Source organism: Neolamprologus multifasciatus, chromosome 18 (genome assembly GCF_963576455.1).
Source record: "Neolamprologus multifasciatus chromosome 18, fNeoMul1.2, whole genome shotgun sequence".
Classification (NCBI taxonomy): Eukaryota; Metazoa; Chordata; class Actinopteri; order Cichliformes; family Cichlidae; genus Neolamprologus; species Neolamprologus multifasciatus.
This window is the reverse complement of record NC_140456.1, coordinates 7,282,845-7,298,154: the sequence shown is the minus strand read 5'-3', so window position 1 is coordinate 7,298,154 and position 15,310 is coordinate 7,282,845. Positions and strand designations below refer to the sequence as shown.

General features: G+C 41.9%; 1 protein-coding gene across 15 annotated transcripts in view; it reads right to left on the bottom strand.

The window, feature by feature from the left end:
- pard3ab (par-3 family cell polarity regulator alpha, b) overlaps window positions 1–15,310 on the bottom strand; it is a 373,665-nt gene that overhangs the window by 209,576 nt on the left and 148,779 nt on the right. For 13 of the 15 annotated variants that reach the window (XR_014870592.1, XM_085140456.1, XM_085140460.1 and 10 more), the window contains 4 exons: window positions 10,840–10,928; window positions 8,825–8,908; window positions 4,391–4,516; window positions 2,116–2,525 (listed from right to left, as the gene is read on the bottom strand). Coding sequence is in view for 14 of the 15 variants with exons in the window: in XM_085140456.1 (XP_084996582.1) it covers window positions 2,116–2,525; window positions 4,391–4,516; window positions 8,825–8,908; window positions 10,840–10,928 (709 nt within the window). In the remaining variant the exon portion in view is untranslated. The remainder of the gene's footprint in view (window positions 1–2,115; window positions 2,526–4,390; window positions 4,517–8,824; window positions 8,909–10,839; window positions 10,929–15,310) is intronic. The other 2 variants (XM_085140454.1, XM_085140457.1) reach the window with 2 other exon arrangements.

Here is a 15,310-nt window from a genome sequence, read left to right as displayed (position 1 = left end):
TTCTGTACATAAAGGTAAACTTTATCAATATTCATTTTATCTAATAACAAAGTCTCACACTCGTCTTTCTCTCATTTCAGTTTTATTGTTGACAAACTGAACGGTTTGTATTACAGTCTAGTCCAACTTAACTGAATGCAACCATCTGGTACAATTATAGCTATTCTGAACTATGCAGTTTATGAAAACTATGCAGCCCCTTCAGCAACTGAAGAATTTGAAAGTAAATTAAAACAAAATATAATTTTACATTAAATAAAAAAGTTTTAAACTTAATTAAAATAAAACATGTCTTAAATTAAAATAAGTAAACTATCATGTTTATTGCTGCCAAAAAAAAGTTAAACACATTTGGACAGTGAAGGAATGTCAGGATTCTTGCTCAGAAAAAGGATCAACATGCTCTGAAGTCAGAGCACAAAAACCTTTTTTGTAACAAAATATCGATTTCTGCTGTCCCTGTATCGATACATTATTAGCAAACAAAATATCACCATACTACACAGTATCGATTTTTTCCCCCACCCCTAACAGATATGTGTGTCAAAAAAAGTTAATATAAGAACAATGAGGAGCATTTTTGCTGTATAGGGGTTTTGGCCTTAATCCCCCCCCTGCCTGTCTGAATGAGCCAATGAAAAGAACAGCACAACACTTAGCCATCCTGTTTCACATCCTCTACCTAATCCCCTGCATTGATGAGCCAATCAACTTCCCGCAGGCATTCGAGGTGCGGCATTAAACTCACCGGTAAATGCTTGTAGAGTTCCTGGCTTTAAACAGGGAGGAGGATCTTTAAAACTCCCATTAGCTTGATTAAGACATACCTAAGCAATTTCCTGTGCAGAAATAAGATTCTGTGATTGATTTTGATACTCCCTGGGATTTGCAAGGAGCCTGGTGTCTGATTCGAGCACATAAGAAATGCAGGAGCTTAATCTGCGCTCAAAGCTGTAGGCTTAAGTCGGTACTCAAAACAAAACAGATGAGCCAAACAGCCTCTTGGGAATCACTGTTAATCCATGTAAGTGTCTGCTCCAACAACAGCAAACAAAGGTAGAATGAGAAAAGATAACATCTTTGACTGTGAACATAACAGATCTCCTGCCATATCATGCACAGAATGCAGTGTTTTCACAAGTGTTTTGTCAGCGAGAGGGCAGATGAGGATGAGAAGAGTGAAAAAAACCTGACAGAAGAATGGATGGTAAGAACTGTGAGTCAGGAATTTTTAAGAAGCAGCTGGACGTTTTTATGTTTTATGTTCTGGCTTGATTCCCGCCCCATGAGAGAGGACAGGTTTGGGTGAAAACTTCAACGGGCATATGGTGCGGCCCTGTCAGACTCTTTGCTGTGGCATTTGACAGCGCACGGGGACGAGCGGCTGCTTAGCAACAAGCTCTCTGGCCCTGAGACCTGGCACCGACACCTGGAATCCTGTTGGCAGAGGTTTGCACCACCTGTGTCCACTGTCAGTCAAAGCGTACACCAGGATCCCTGCAGCTTTGCAGTCCTAACGTCGCCTGTTGCTCCACATTTCCATCTAAGCAGATGCTGTTTGCTTTTATCACCCACTTTTTCACATCTTACATCAGTACGGATAGCTCTGGATGGGGTTTTTAAGCCTCTTACATCCTCGTTCACATATGTGCTCGAACCATCTTCCAACTGTGTTCCTACACTTGTTTGCAAGGACTCAGGAAGCTGCTTGTTTATTGGGTAGATATATAAAAAGGTTAGACTGATGCTGTGTATTCCTCTAAATCTTAAAAAGCCAGAGAAACGCACAGCACGAGAAGAGACTCACAGATCCTCTGGAAAGAGTCTCAGTATGCTTCAAAAACAACAACAAACCCAACCCTTTTACAGCGGCTAGGATGACTTTGCTTTTTTTCTTCCTCAGAAACAATAAAGATCTTTCCTGATGATGAAAGCTCCAAATGTTTCTGTGGATCATGTGTTAATATTTACTTAACAATGAAAAACTTAACCTCATGACATAATTAATGTTAATAATAAGCTTATGAGACTAGTTATGGTTTATGATCTATTATCTTTGAGTTGAAACCAACACTAAAGCAGAGTTTGTGCGTTTTTGTGGAGACCTCTCCTCACCTTTCTTTAGCTGAATGCTGAGCCTCCTCCCGACTTTTTTCGTATAGCCTCCCGCTGGCGTGGAATTCATCCCCTTCTGCGGTGAGTGGGCGTGACCTGTCGGGGGCTTGGCCGCAGAAACCGCGGGGTGAAGCAGAGGGGGGTAACCGTCAGTCGGCTCTGAGAACACATGGGGGTACGGATGGGAGTGTGGGTGCGTTTGGGAACCGTGCCGGGACATCCGCTGTGGCGTGTGGTCGATGCCTGACACAGTGCTGCCGCTAAGGGAGTCGGGGCTGAAACGGCCCGAGGCGTACACGGGGTTCCTCTCGGCGTGGGACAGCTGCTCGTAGTGGGCCTTCATCGATGACGGCACCACGTGGAACATGATGACCGGAGAGCGCATGGCTTGACGGAACATATTCTGGGCTCTGGGATAAAGACAGTGGGAGGAAATTTACGAGTTTTACGATGGTTTAAGGACATGGAGAGAACAAAGGATAGACACAGAGGCAAAACTCAACATACTTAACAATCAAGTGCAATACTTGTCTGTACAAACTTGCCAAGTGGAGCACTCCATCTACCCAGTGTCTCTCAAACACACACACCCAGTCGTACTATATATAAAATCCATCTTCGCCCACCTGAACATTCTGACATGTTAATTAATACTCATTGCCAGCGTGAGCGGCTCTAGAAAGTGACTGAACCCTCCCCAACAGCTCCATCGCATAATCCCCTCATTTGGCTCCAGATGAAGGAGACCTCCAGTCGTCGAATACTTTGCAGAAAATCCTCTTTTAAGACCCCTTCGGTCTGAGCTCGTGTACATTAGGTGTGAATGGAAACTTATGTTGGCTGTCAGCGCCCTGTAAAACCAAAGCCTTGTTAGCGCCACCTGTTTCAATAAAGCAAACGTGGGTCCCCTGACAGCTGAACAGACGTTTGAGAAAATGCTAGGCCGCGAGAATTTCTATTGCTCCCCCTCCACCCCCAGACCGATAACCAAAAGTCGCGCTGCCGAAGAATTTCTTTGTGAAATTCCGGGCCTCTTTTCCCAGCTACCAATAACCTTCCCTCAGGGGGATGGTCTCGTCACGGTGTCTTTACAATTTCAGGCTGGATCGAGTGTCAGAGGAGATGTAGTCTGCCCCCTTATGAAAATAAATAACAAGAGCAACTGTTGCACTTGTCGCAACACTATGTATGGAAGCTTTATTCCCACCCATCACATAACTTGTGGCTCCAACTGTGGGAATGGCTGGAACATGACAACATGACTGGGATCCAGAAGTTGGTTGGTTCACCCAAATTATTCTTATATACCTCCACTCATACTTTTGCTGCAACTGCTCAATTTCTACCCAGTAAACAGATCTGACAGCACATTCCTGGTATTATCAACACAGGAATTCTGTGTCATGTAAGAGATAATACTAAAGTAAAATCCCATTAATCTCCATTATAATGAGGTGGTAGCAAAAGTCTCAAAGCCTGAACTTATCAGAAACCAACCAATATAATCTGTGTGACTAGATTCTGATTTAATTAGTTTGTTAAATGGGGAAATATATATTTGACTCTTTACGTTTCGAGGAACGGTTAAATCCACCAAGATGCATCTATGCATAATAGGTGTCCTACATAATGTTCATCAGTTTGGAGCAGCTTATTGCATTTAAAACATGCATATACTTTGTATAAATGTAATGCTGGCAAAAGAACATCGCAAACAAAAAAGCATCGCTGCATTGCTGATACTGCATGTACTGTATACACAGCATATAGGTTCGCATGCATCGTACGGGATCTAGAAAATGAGTGGATGTGTGAGTTTGGTTAGGCAGGGAATAAAAGCAGGAGACATGAACAGCACTGAAAAAGGAGAAGCTGTGAATTTTAGGAGATTTATTCCCATTCCTTCTGACAGAAGAAAAGAGAAAGTAGCGAGAGTAGGAGTCCAGTGGAGCTGTTACTGTTACTGAAACACAAGGGAATAAAGGCTAAGAGGATTGCAGGGACGACTTGAGGAATTGAGGCTCTGACCTACAGGAGTTAAGTAGGGAAAGGTTAGCTTAGCACAGTGACAGGCAGCAGAGGAGACTGTGCGCCGGCAGGAGAGGGAGTAAAATAGGCATGAGGAGAGAGGAGAGCAGCCAAAAAAAGAAGAAGAATGTTTTAGACTATGGGTATAAAAAGCTGGGGAAGAGGCGATGGTGCGAAAAAGCCATTCACACAGGAAGACCAGGGACCACCAGAGCTCAACAACGGCTCCCGTGAGCTGCAGTCTTACTGTTCAAATCTGATGTTTCGCAGGTCTCCGTTATTGATACGGACGATACAGTCGTTCTCCTGGAAGAGGCCCTGCTGCTCGGCCTTCCCTCCTCTCTCCAGACGCTTGACCAACAAGCCAAGAGTCCTGAAATGTTCAGAAGTTTATGTCAAGAGGATGCAGTGTCTGTGGACTCAACATGGCTGTTAAAACACTGTGGCCTGCACAGCTGGGTGAAGAATACACTAGGACTTTTTTGCACACTGTATAAATGCTGGCTAAGAGTCTTTGTCCTTGTGAGGGGTTATAAAATCTTTGATAACGCTTTGATATTCGATATAGTTTAGATTATTCTGACTACAGAAAATAATTTTTTTATTTTAACAATCCCTCTTCCCGTGGCCATATGGTTATTCAAGAATCATCAATGTGAAGCTGATGAAAAGCCCCTTTTTTTGGCAAAAAAGACAGCTATGCCTAATTGCTGCCTCTGCTTCATCATGCAGTACTAGTGAAGAGAGTACAGTGTGGTCCTGTCATTTGCATCATCAGTGTACCAATGAGGCTTATGAGAGAAAATAGTCGCATCACATCAGGGTGCTTTAGAGGCTGTGTGTGGGGGAGGCATCTATTCAAAGGCAATCAACACATTCAAAACCTCAAATGTAGTTCTGGTCGGGTTGACGCTTTGCATGTGTTAATTTTCGAACCTCTTAAGCTCCTCTGTCCTTTTTCTGAATACAAAGTAAACAGAGTGATTTCTGAGAGGACTAAAAAAAAACAACAGTATTACAGACTGATGGCAGACAGTAGCTGGTATATCACGCTGTAGCGCTTCAGCCATGCTGAGCTTCAACGCTTGTCGCTCTGTAATCCAGTGTGGCAAACTGGCTTATGCCTCCCCGCACAGCCACAGCGAGGGGCTAACTTCACCTGAAAGAGCGCTTTTTGGATTATAGACCAGAGAACGAGGAAGAAAATCAGCTATGGGTAGGGAAGACGGCGCGACCCTAATCGAGTCTTCTTCGGCATATAGTCCGTGTCTGAGAGCATCAAGGATTTTTCGAGGGTAGTGTGAGCGAGTGTTGCCTAGGTAAATTGGGTTGATTTTAGGCTTTAATACTTGCCCTCGCCTCTGGCTTATAACTCAATATGAATGAGAATGAGATTACTCCGGGGGGCAGAAAAGTTGAGGAGTTGAAAAAGTTCAGAGACAATTCGGCTGATTGAATTTGAGTGAGAACACAATGTGATTTGCTGTGGAGGGGCCCATTTCTCTGATGAAAGCTGGGCATCTTAATCTTGGTGAACCACCCAAACTGACATTTCCCCAATAGCAGAAAAGCACATTATAAATGTGCTTTTAGGCTGATTACATTGGGCAGAGAGAAAAGTGATATGATCTTGATTTTCAATAAAGTACAACAGAGACTTTACAGTCATTGATGGCATTTAGGAGTCTTAGTTTAGACTGATACGTAGAGGAAGTCTGGGAATAGGGCTGTTCGATATAACGATATATATCTGATGACGATATAAAAACATCTATCGTTTCATTTTATGCTATCGTTTGTTTCGTGGTGTCGCAAAATAAACTGTTTACGGCAATATTTTTTCATGGTTTTGATGGTCACTGTAGTGGCTATATTAATTTCTTAAAGTTCTCTCTTTCTCTTATATTTAATATAACCACACTACGGACGGACAAGCGCCTGTTTTTATGCGTTGTCGTTAGCAACAATGACGGTAAAACCATCGCGTGTCCACTTGTTTATTTTCCACATTAACCTTTCACAATAAAGCTCAAGATCCTGTTGAGACTTAAATAATGTTGAATAAACTGAATCACGTGAAAGAGCAGATTATTTATGGATAAGAAGTAAAAAAGAGCCGCCAGGTGCTAAAAAATAAACCTTAGACTCAAACGTTAGAGCAGGTTTTTGCCTCACAAAGAAAATGGCGGCCGTTACAACTTATGTCTAAAAGTGTGTCGTTTTATGCATCGGTTAAAACACTCGACTCCAGCTACATGGCGCCCAGCTGGAAACACTTCAGGCAGGTCGAGCTGCCCGAGATTCACAGAATTTAGAGAAAATGTTACATTTTTGTGATTTATATCGTTATCACAAAGATATAAGATAGAATTCTTATATCGGGATATGAGATTTTGGTCATATCGCACAGCCCTATCTGGGAATGTGCGGGGCTGCGGTTGGCTGGTGGGAAAATATCTGAGACAGGAAATACCTTGGCACTATGACATTATATTAGACCTAAATAACCTGGTCAGCGCTGGGGTTCATGCTTTTTTTTTCTCTTTTTTTTTTAAGGTCTACATGTAAACTTCAGCTTTAAAACTATGCTGACAGCTAGCTGCATGGGGTTGGCTCTATAGTTGTGTTATAACCTCAAAGGCATTCATGATGTGGATCTTCAAAAACCAGATGTGAAATTCCACTAATTCCTTCAGAGTTTTGTTCCATGTGCGCTTCTGAATGCGAGCGTATAGATGTGTGTGTTGAGTGCACTGCTCAGTGTATTCTTTAAATAATGTAAAGCTGATGTGACAGCAGCCACAGAGAAATAAAACGGTCACCTGCAAACCCCAAACAGCCATGATTAATCACTAAACTGGCAAATTGCTTCATGATGCCGGCATGAAAACCTCTGTGGTCGCACATGTGTGTGTGTGTGTGTGCGTGCTTGTCATTCAGCCTGTATGACTGATGAAGTTATTACACTTTGCCACCAAAGAGGAATGTGTGGCATGCATGGGCATTACTGTGAGGGAGTGTTTCTGAGGTAATGCAGCCCGCTTCTCTCCAGGGGGTTTGCAAAAAATAAAAGGCCAAATTAACACATTTCGTGACATTTGTTACCAGAAACCAAATTCAACCAAAGAGAATTTCTTTTATGAGACTACAATAAGGCTGACAAGTCATCAGCTAAAGTGGGCAATTTTCTTTTTTCCTATTTTCTTTTCTTAAATATAAAACCTGTCAGACGTGTGCCAGTGGCAAAAACTAAAACTATAAGCGAAAAGATATATTTAAAAAGAAAAGAAAGGCAGAGACCAAATGTTTGCAAAAAATCCTAATTAAACGCAGCCGATTAGCAGAAAGAATTTAACATAATGCTACATGTTATAATTGTGTTCTGCATCGTGTGTTGCTAACACTTTCCTGTGGAACCCCAAATACATAAGAGTCTGATCTTTACAGTGCTTTTGTGTGCTCTGCAGTGCTATTCATCAGTCTAGATAGTTATGCTGTACTTTGGCCAGTTTTTGAGCTATTGGCTTTAGAAATGTGATGCAGCACAGCAAAAGGCAGCCAAGCATGAAGACTGAGAATCCAAAAACAGCCGAGCAATGACGCAATCAAGAAAAAACACATTCTTTACGTCACCGTCTGCAGACATCTCTCAAAACGATGATCAAAAAAACGGTTTATTGAACAGTTTCTGATGCATAAACTGCAAATAAACTCCTCGATATTTTGCCCCAAGTCCTTGTCCAGCAACCTTTCTCATCTATGAAGGGAAAACACTCGGCTCGGGTGCAAAGTGGACCAGCAAAATCTGTCCCCTCTTAGTGAGGCCAAACTGGAAACACTGGAAAAACTGGACTGTGGCCATAGCACAATTTAATTTAAACATAGTGGCGTTTTTAATCAAAAGTACAATGCTTTAGAAATAAGTTGCCACGAACTAAACCACATTTATAACTAAAGCTTTTTTGGCATATTCATAAAGAAATTTTAACATTTTATGACATGCTGTATTAAAAAAAGTAAACAAATATTGGACTTTAGCCTGATTGTTTTTTGGGTTTTTTGCATGCTCTGTCTGCCTTCTTTTGGATTTAATGAAAACTCAAGACCAGTGTGATGGCACAGGAAAAAAAAAGGAAAATTAGCAGGAATGTCTTTATCCAGAATTCATGATCTGCTTCCTTAAAGACAAAAAAAAAAATAAATCCCCACAAACTTTGCTATGAGCAGTTACCTACAGGAACTCATTTCTTACTGTATACATCCGCCTAATGAGAGGAAGGCGCAGCTACTGTAGCTAGTCGCAGCTATTGCTGTCAATATTTACGTCTTGTAACACTGTCATGAATAGATGCATGCAAGTTGGTAGAAGTTGGTTAGAAAGAAAGTTCCGACATGAAACTCGATACATTAAATGTATTTTTTGGCTGTTTGAGTATCATAAGGCAGCTGGACTGCATTATATTCAAGAGCAATCAGACTGATGATACCTGGCAGCTGGTATCAAAATAATCTAGATGGATAAAAAGCACTGCAGGTCACAGAACAAAAAAAGGCTGAATTGGCCCTTTGAGCACACATATTTTATGCAAAAACCCGTGGACACCATGTCTGAATGGCCCTCAGATTTATTTTCTTCTAGCCTGTCTGAAGAGCACAGCGGTTCTGCTCTGGTTATTTTTACCTGCGGTCCCTGCCACTGAAAGGCACCACGTGGATCCCCAGGGGCCCACCGTCGTTTGACACCTCCACCAGTTTGACAATGTCTCTGGGATCGGAGACGGATGAATGACAGAGAGAGATGGGGGTGGGTAGGTGGGGTTGGGGAGGAGGTGTGGGGTGGAGATCAAAGGAGAGGGGTGACACCATGTGGGCAAAAATAAAAACAGGAAATGAGGCAATGAAGACAGAAACATTATGACAACAGCTCAGTGGTGCAAACAAACAAATAAAAATAGAAGTCAGAGGAGACAAAAAGCACAATAAAACAGAGCAATCCAAAGAAATCAAACACATGTACGGGAAAAAAAAAAAAAAAAAGGTTTTCAAAAAAACCCTCACACCCCCAATTCGGACTTAAGATGCTCTTCAGAGGGTGTAATGAGACAAATGCAGTGTGTTTGCTTTTTGGGGCGTGGGACCTTAATCCTATGACACATTAATATCTGTGGAGTGGAAAATTGCCCTTTCAAAGCTGGAATTAAGCTGCATGTAAGCGAATGGGTGCTGTTTGAAGATGTACACAGTGGGGTAGAAACTGAGTGTTAATTAGAAAGTTCCTAAACCAAATGGTACAGAAAACAATCAAGTCAAAGCAATGTAACCACACCACACAGACACATTTAACATCCACTTATCCAAGAAAGAAATATGTCAAAATTTGAAATTTAACACTGTAGCACTAATAAGTTCCCTAAAGAGGAATTCAGCTTCCTCTGCTCTGCTGGAAAATCTCTTCTGGCAGCACTCTGCTGAAATGCACAGTCAAACTTGGCAAGAAAAAAAGAAGAAGAAAGGAAGCAACTTCCTGACAAGATGCTGGATCAACATATCAGGTTCCTTGAGAACAAATGGTACATGTTACTCAGATTTGAGAGGTATGTGCATCAGCGACTTGACAAACAAGATATGTTTGTGCATCTCTGCAGAGGTAGTTTTTTTTTTTTAAAAGCACGTCTGATGTCCTTGAGTAAACAACACAAACCAAAACGTTCCAAAAAGTTGTACAAAAAGCTCAAGTTTACTGATGTTTTTGGCTTTTGCATGTAGAAACTGAAAACAGCGACGGGGGAGACCTAATAATGAAAGAACTGACAGAAAGTTGCATTCTTAAAGCATTTATATGTAAATTAATATGTGATGATATCCATTTAAAAGCAAAGAAAACCCAAAACAGTCCCAGCTATTTGCATTTCTAAGGCTGACCATACACTGGCAAATATTATAAAGATGCAAGATCTAATCCATCCACAGCTTTGATACAACGACTATGATTAGCCCAGGGAAAATGGGCCCCTAACTGACAACTAAGAGGCAGGAGAAACCAGAGTCTCTGGGAAATCACAGGAATAATAATACCATACCTGCATATTAAACTGGAAGCATGCAATGGAGCAAAATAACAAAACAAAACACAGTTGTTAATAACAGAAGCTGAATGGGTTAGTGCGTGGGAGAGCTCTGATGGCGAGACGAGGATCATTTTGCTCCCACAAAAGAGAATTATGTAAATCGGAAAGCAGGGCTGAAAATGAGATTTTCGACAAACAAACCTCGGCTACAATATAGAATCTGCTGCTTTAGCTTTTAAGTGCCTATTATGTGAAGAAAGCATGCGGAGAACAGATTTACAACGGTCAACTCTGAAGAGATATTCTAGTCTCGAACAACCAAAGTTGTTACTTCTTCCTGTTAGGTTGTGTCCATCATACTTAACACTGCGCGTACCAGGTTGCTGAGATGAGGAAACAGTATTGCAGTATTAGCAAGACATCAGGCGCTGGCTTACAGAGGTGTGGCGACACCACGAATATTGTAAGTTTCAGCCAATACATTTAGTTTAAACACACATAATTCAATGTATAGTGCAATTATTGACCAGCAAAGGTCGAATGATCTTCTGGTCAGAGTCACTTGGAGAGGATGAGATTGACAAAGCTGGGCGTCCTCTACAACCATCATTCTAGCGAAGTGACTTACTCTAGTGACCTCACAGCAGTGTGGTCAATGGAGTCAGCTCGGCCAACAGGCTCGATCCGTCCGTTTTCTTCTTCTCTTGCCGCTTCCTCCTGGAACGAAACAAAAGGAGAGAAAAAAGAAGAAGAATTTGGAGTGAGTGACACTCAAAAAGCACAAGAAGACTTGAGCCTGAATCTCTTTTACATAAACAGATTAATCTGAAACATTCAGCTCAGCCACCAGATTACAAGTGTGAGGTAGATGAATCCTGTTTTAGTTCAAGGACTGAATGATGTCCATACGACTGTTGGCAACACACACCCATGACTAAATGTCTGCAGGATGAAACCGCATACACAATTTTCCAGTTTTTCTTGCCAGCCAATGAACTGGTTGACAGTCACTCACATTATCTATGCTTTACAGAAAAATGATGTTGTCAACAGGCTACACAGCATTTTCTGCCACTCCAGTTGGTCCATATGTCACACTGGGCACTCGTGCTCGGCCATGAGTTGGCCAACGTTCACGTCAGTTGAACGCAGTCCAAGAAGCGTATGGTTTCTCACAGACCTCAGAGATGTGCAGCTATGATCCAGCAGGAGGTTTTTAAAGACAGACTTCAGAGATCAGGAATGCATAACCGGCGTGTCAATGTGTTGAAAATGTGTCAACTTAGAGAACCGAACCTCCGTTATATCTTCAGGACCTAGTGTCGTTTCCTAGTTGGTACAACAAACACATAAGACCACGATCAACGCTGCTGGATTAGGCCATTTATGAGCCAATATTCCTCACCCATCTTGTTTCCTGCCTTTCTGTTTGCATGCCGACACAAAAACAGTGCCGTCCACCACCCAAAAAGTCTTAAATGCAAACCTGATGTGGCCAAGAGGAGCAGACCAGAGGAGGTTTTCCACAGCTATAAAAATACATGCCCTTTACAGCCGTACGCCATCAAAATTACATCGCCTTTGTTCTCTTCTTGTATTAACTGTGGACACTTTGTGCGTGTCAGTTTGGACAGGGAACTTGACATTCATGACACACACGCGTTCACAAACACACACAAGGTGCACCGAGAGGAGAAAAATGAGAAGCAGAGAAAGAAGGTCATTAAAATTTCAGGGCGACATTGGAGAGGAGACAGGAGCGAGCGGCTGCAGCAGCAGAGGCGCAGGCCTCCCCGGCAACTGGCCTCATCAGTATGAAAATGAGCCTGCTGTTACCGTGGCTGCCGTACGGTTGCCATGACACTTTGGTTGCCTTGAGGACATGGAGCTACAGGGCGGCATACGAGTGTAAGCATGAGTGTGAAGAACTTTCGGCTGCTGTCTTTTAATTTAAGTCGTCTTCTGCCAGCCCGAAGTGCTGACTGTAACAGTGAAAACAGAAAAGTCAACAAACGTGACAAATGCAGTATACGCATTATTTACAAACAGACAAAAACATGAATTTTCAATGACTCTAGATAGTTAGAAAAGTTACAGGAATTTAGATCTTAATTAAATGTCTTTTTATATTTACAGGGATACACACCTGGGACTCTGAGGACTTACATTTCTTGTATTTTACACCTTGTTTTGTTTTGTGCTATGCCATCTGGGGACCAGGTTAGGAATAAGTGTTCAAACACTAATGACTAATGCTAAAATCTAATGCGTCTCATACTTGGTGAAATCGTACAATTCTGCCCACCTCTAAATTTCCCAGTGCACTCCCAGTCTTCCTGCTAATAAAGTGTGGCTGTGTGTTCAAGTTTCACCATGGAGCTTCAAACCAGACAACCTCTGTGCCAAACTGACCCAACTTTAATGTCAGGGCCAATCGCTGGCGATTTGACTAATACACTGAGACAAAACCACACTAGGAGCATAAGCATTGCTTTGCACTGAACTTTGCACCCTGAATTCTTCCAAAGGTTAGTCCATCAGCACCAAGATTTACTTTAACCTCATGAAAAACCTTTGGCCAAACCACCACATACAATTATTTCATCATGCAGTGGGAAACACTGATGAAAAACACAGCATCTTTTACACCACATGAGCAAAACCACTGCTGACCACATTGCTTTAGCAAGATTTGGTTTGGTCACAGATTTGGCTACCTGTGACCGTTTTCTATTCTAAATTTGAAGAGATACATAAATCTTAAACTTTTTGATCCATAGACATTCAGCTTTCTGTTTCATGATTTAGTTTCTCTTCATATCAGCTTTGGCACTCGACTTCCCTGCCACTTATAGGCAGTGATCATCACACATCAGCTCCTTGTTTCAGCGTCGAAAGAGGCTTTTTCTAGCCCTCTAGCAACTGTTCAGAAAATCCCCTACCCAAAAAAAAGTAATGCTTTGCAAAAATTGTAATTGTAATTGAATATTGTTGTTAAGCTAACTGCAGAACAAACGTTTCGCAAGAAATAAAAAAAGGGCTTACTTCTAACATTTCTGAAAAGCCCTGAATCCCCCCAAAACAAGGTATAGAAAACATCATCATTAGTTAGTGTAATAACACAAAGTATAAATAACATGCTTTTTACATCGAAGCCATTAGCCAGTGTTGTGGAAGTTTTCCCACTTAAATAAAGTCTGCAGACGAGCGGTGAGCGGTAGCCAACATTCTTTTATTCCCATGCACACAACATACAAACAAGCTTGTGAAGCCCCTGCATGACCACGGGGCAGGGTCAGCAGAGTCTCCCTGAGCCAAAGTCAACCTCTCAGTTAAATACCTTCTCCAGGAACAAAAGGCAGTACACAGCTGTTTCACACTCCCTTGCTACTTCCCAGAGTCCTCAAGAGACAAAAGACTGGTCCTCTGGAGTTCCTGTTTTCCCCCCAACATCTTTGCTACACCCCCTACCATTTGTCTTAAGTATGAGTGTCAGACATGTTAAAACAATGAAATAATGTGATTAATACCTTAGTGAAAGAAATTCCTCTACAACATGCTGACAGTTTATAATCCATCCATCCCCCTTACAGTAGTGCATCACTTACAACTTAGACAACTGCATCATAAATGCAATCAAGTTTCAGTGCTATATTCTGCAACTTTGAGTGTGGCTGTATCTAATAATATTCACTATTCTCTGCATCATCAAATGAGAAATTTAGTTCAAAAATGGCTCAATGAAGAAGAACATTAAAGTGTTCTGCCTCAGTCTCCTGGATACAGAGTTGATAATATGAGCACTATGGGGAACACTATAAAGAAGCCAGCGTGGCTCTTAAAAGAGCTCTCTCTGATCGGTGGAGAGAAGCACCGAATTCCAAGTTTTTTACATCATCATAAAGAAGTCATGTAATAATAATAATATTTTAAAAGAGAACATTCCTAATGTGTCATTTTGACATTGCAGAAAAACTCTTCTATAAAATGGTGCAAACCTATGATCTAATCATCCACTGAATATTTGCCAAAACCATGCAGCCTTGTTCATGTGCACATTAGAAAGAAAACACACAAAAACCAGAGCAAAAAACCCAGCAGGCAGAGAAACAATAGCACCTCAAAGCGCCTAATCCTAATACTATTCAACACTTATCAGGAGATGAGGAAGTGAGGCAGGGGGACATCAGAGGGGGGAGAGGAGTCGCTATCTGGGGAAGACCAAATGAGATCCACATTCATCACAACACACGCTGTTTTATTTCATTAGAGGAACAAAATGAGAGACATTTATAAAAGGCAAAGTGTGCCGGGAAGAATGTATTAACAACATCATATTATTCATTCATGGCAACTCCCATGGGCTAATGTGCATAGATGGATTTGCCAGTTGTCGTCAAATAACATCAACACAATAGAAAGTTTACTAGTGAAACATGGATAACACCATCTGCTGATGAACTTTCTGTGAAATGACTGAAAGCTTCAAGAGAGAGGAAGGGAAGAGGCGTGCAATTAAAAAAAAGAAGAAGTAACAAACAAAAAACTAGTTTTTCCTCAGACAATTTTGGCGACAACTTGATTCGACCAGTTTAATGGAACAAATTTTTTTTTTACTTCGGCATCCTTTTCAGAAGTCCAGCTGGAGACACTCTGAGAGGCATCGCCACACTTTGCAAACCACACAATCAAGACGTCGCCCATTCCCGTTGCTGGGAGGGGGCCGAGCGAGCAAAGCAAAGGATAGAAGCATTAATAATTCAGGGTCGAGTTGGGGGGTTAATGGCTAGCAGGCAGACAGGCAGGTACGAGGGCCGGCGGCCGATGTGTTTTCCAGCCGAGTCATTGTTTGTTTCCTGGATGTGGAAAAGTAGAGGCAGGCAGGCAGTTTTCAGGCCCGGGGGCTCATTAAAGATTAATAGGAGAATCCATTGGGGTCTGTCCTTTCTATCTCTCAGACTAAATGAAGTGGTCTGCACCTGGTGTGTATGCATGGGAGGGAGACTGAGTGGAGTATTGCTGCACTTTAATGAAGTGTTGCCCACTCCCCTGTCCTGCCACTTTGACCATGCTGTCACTTACGAACTGATGCGAATGCA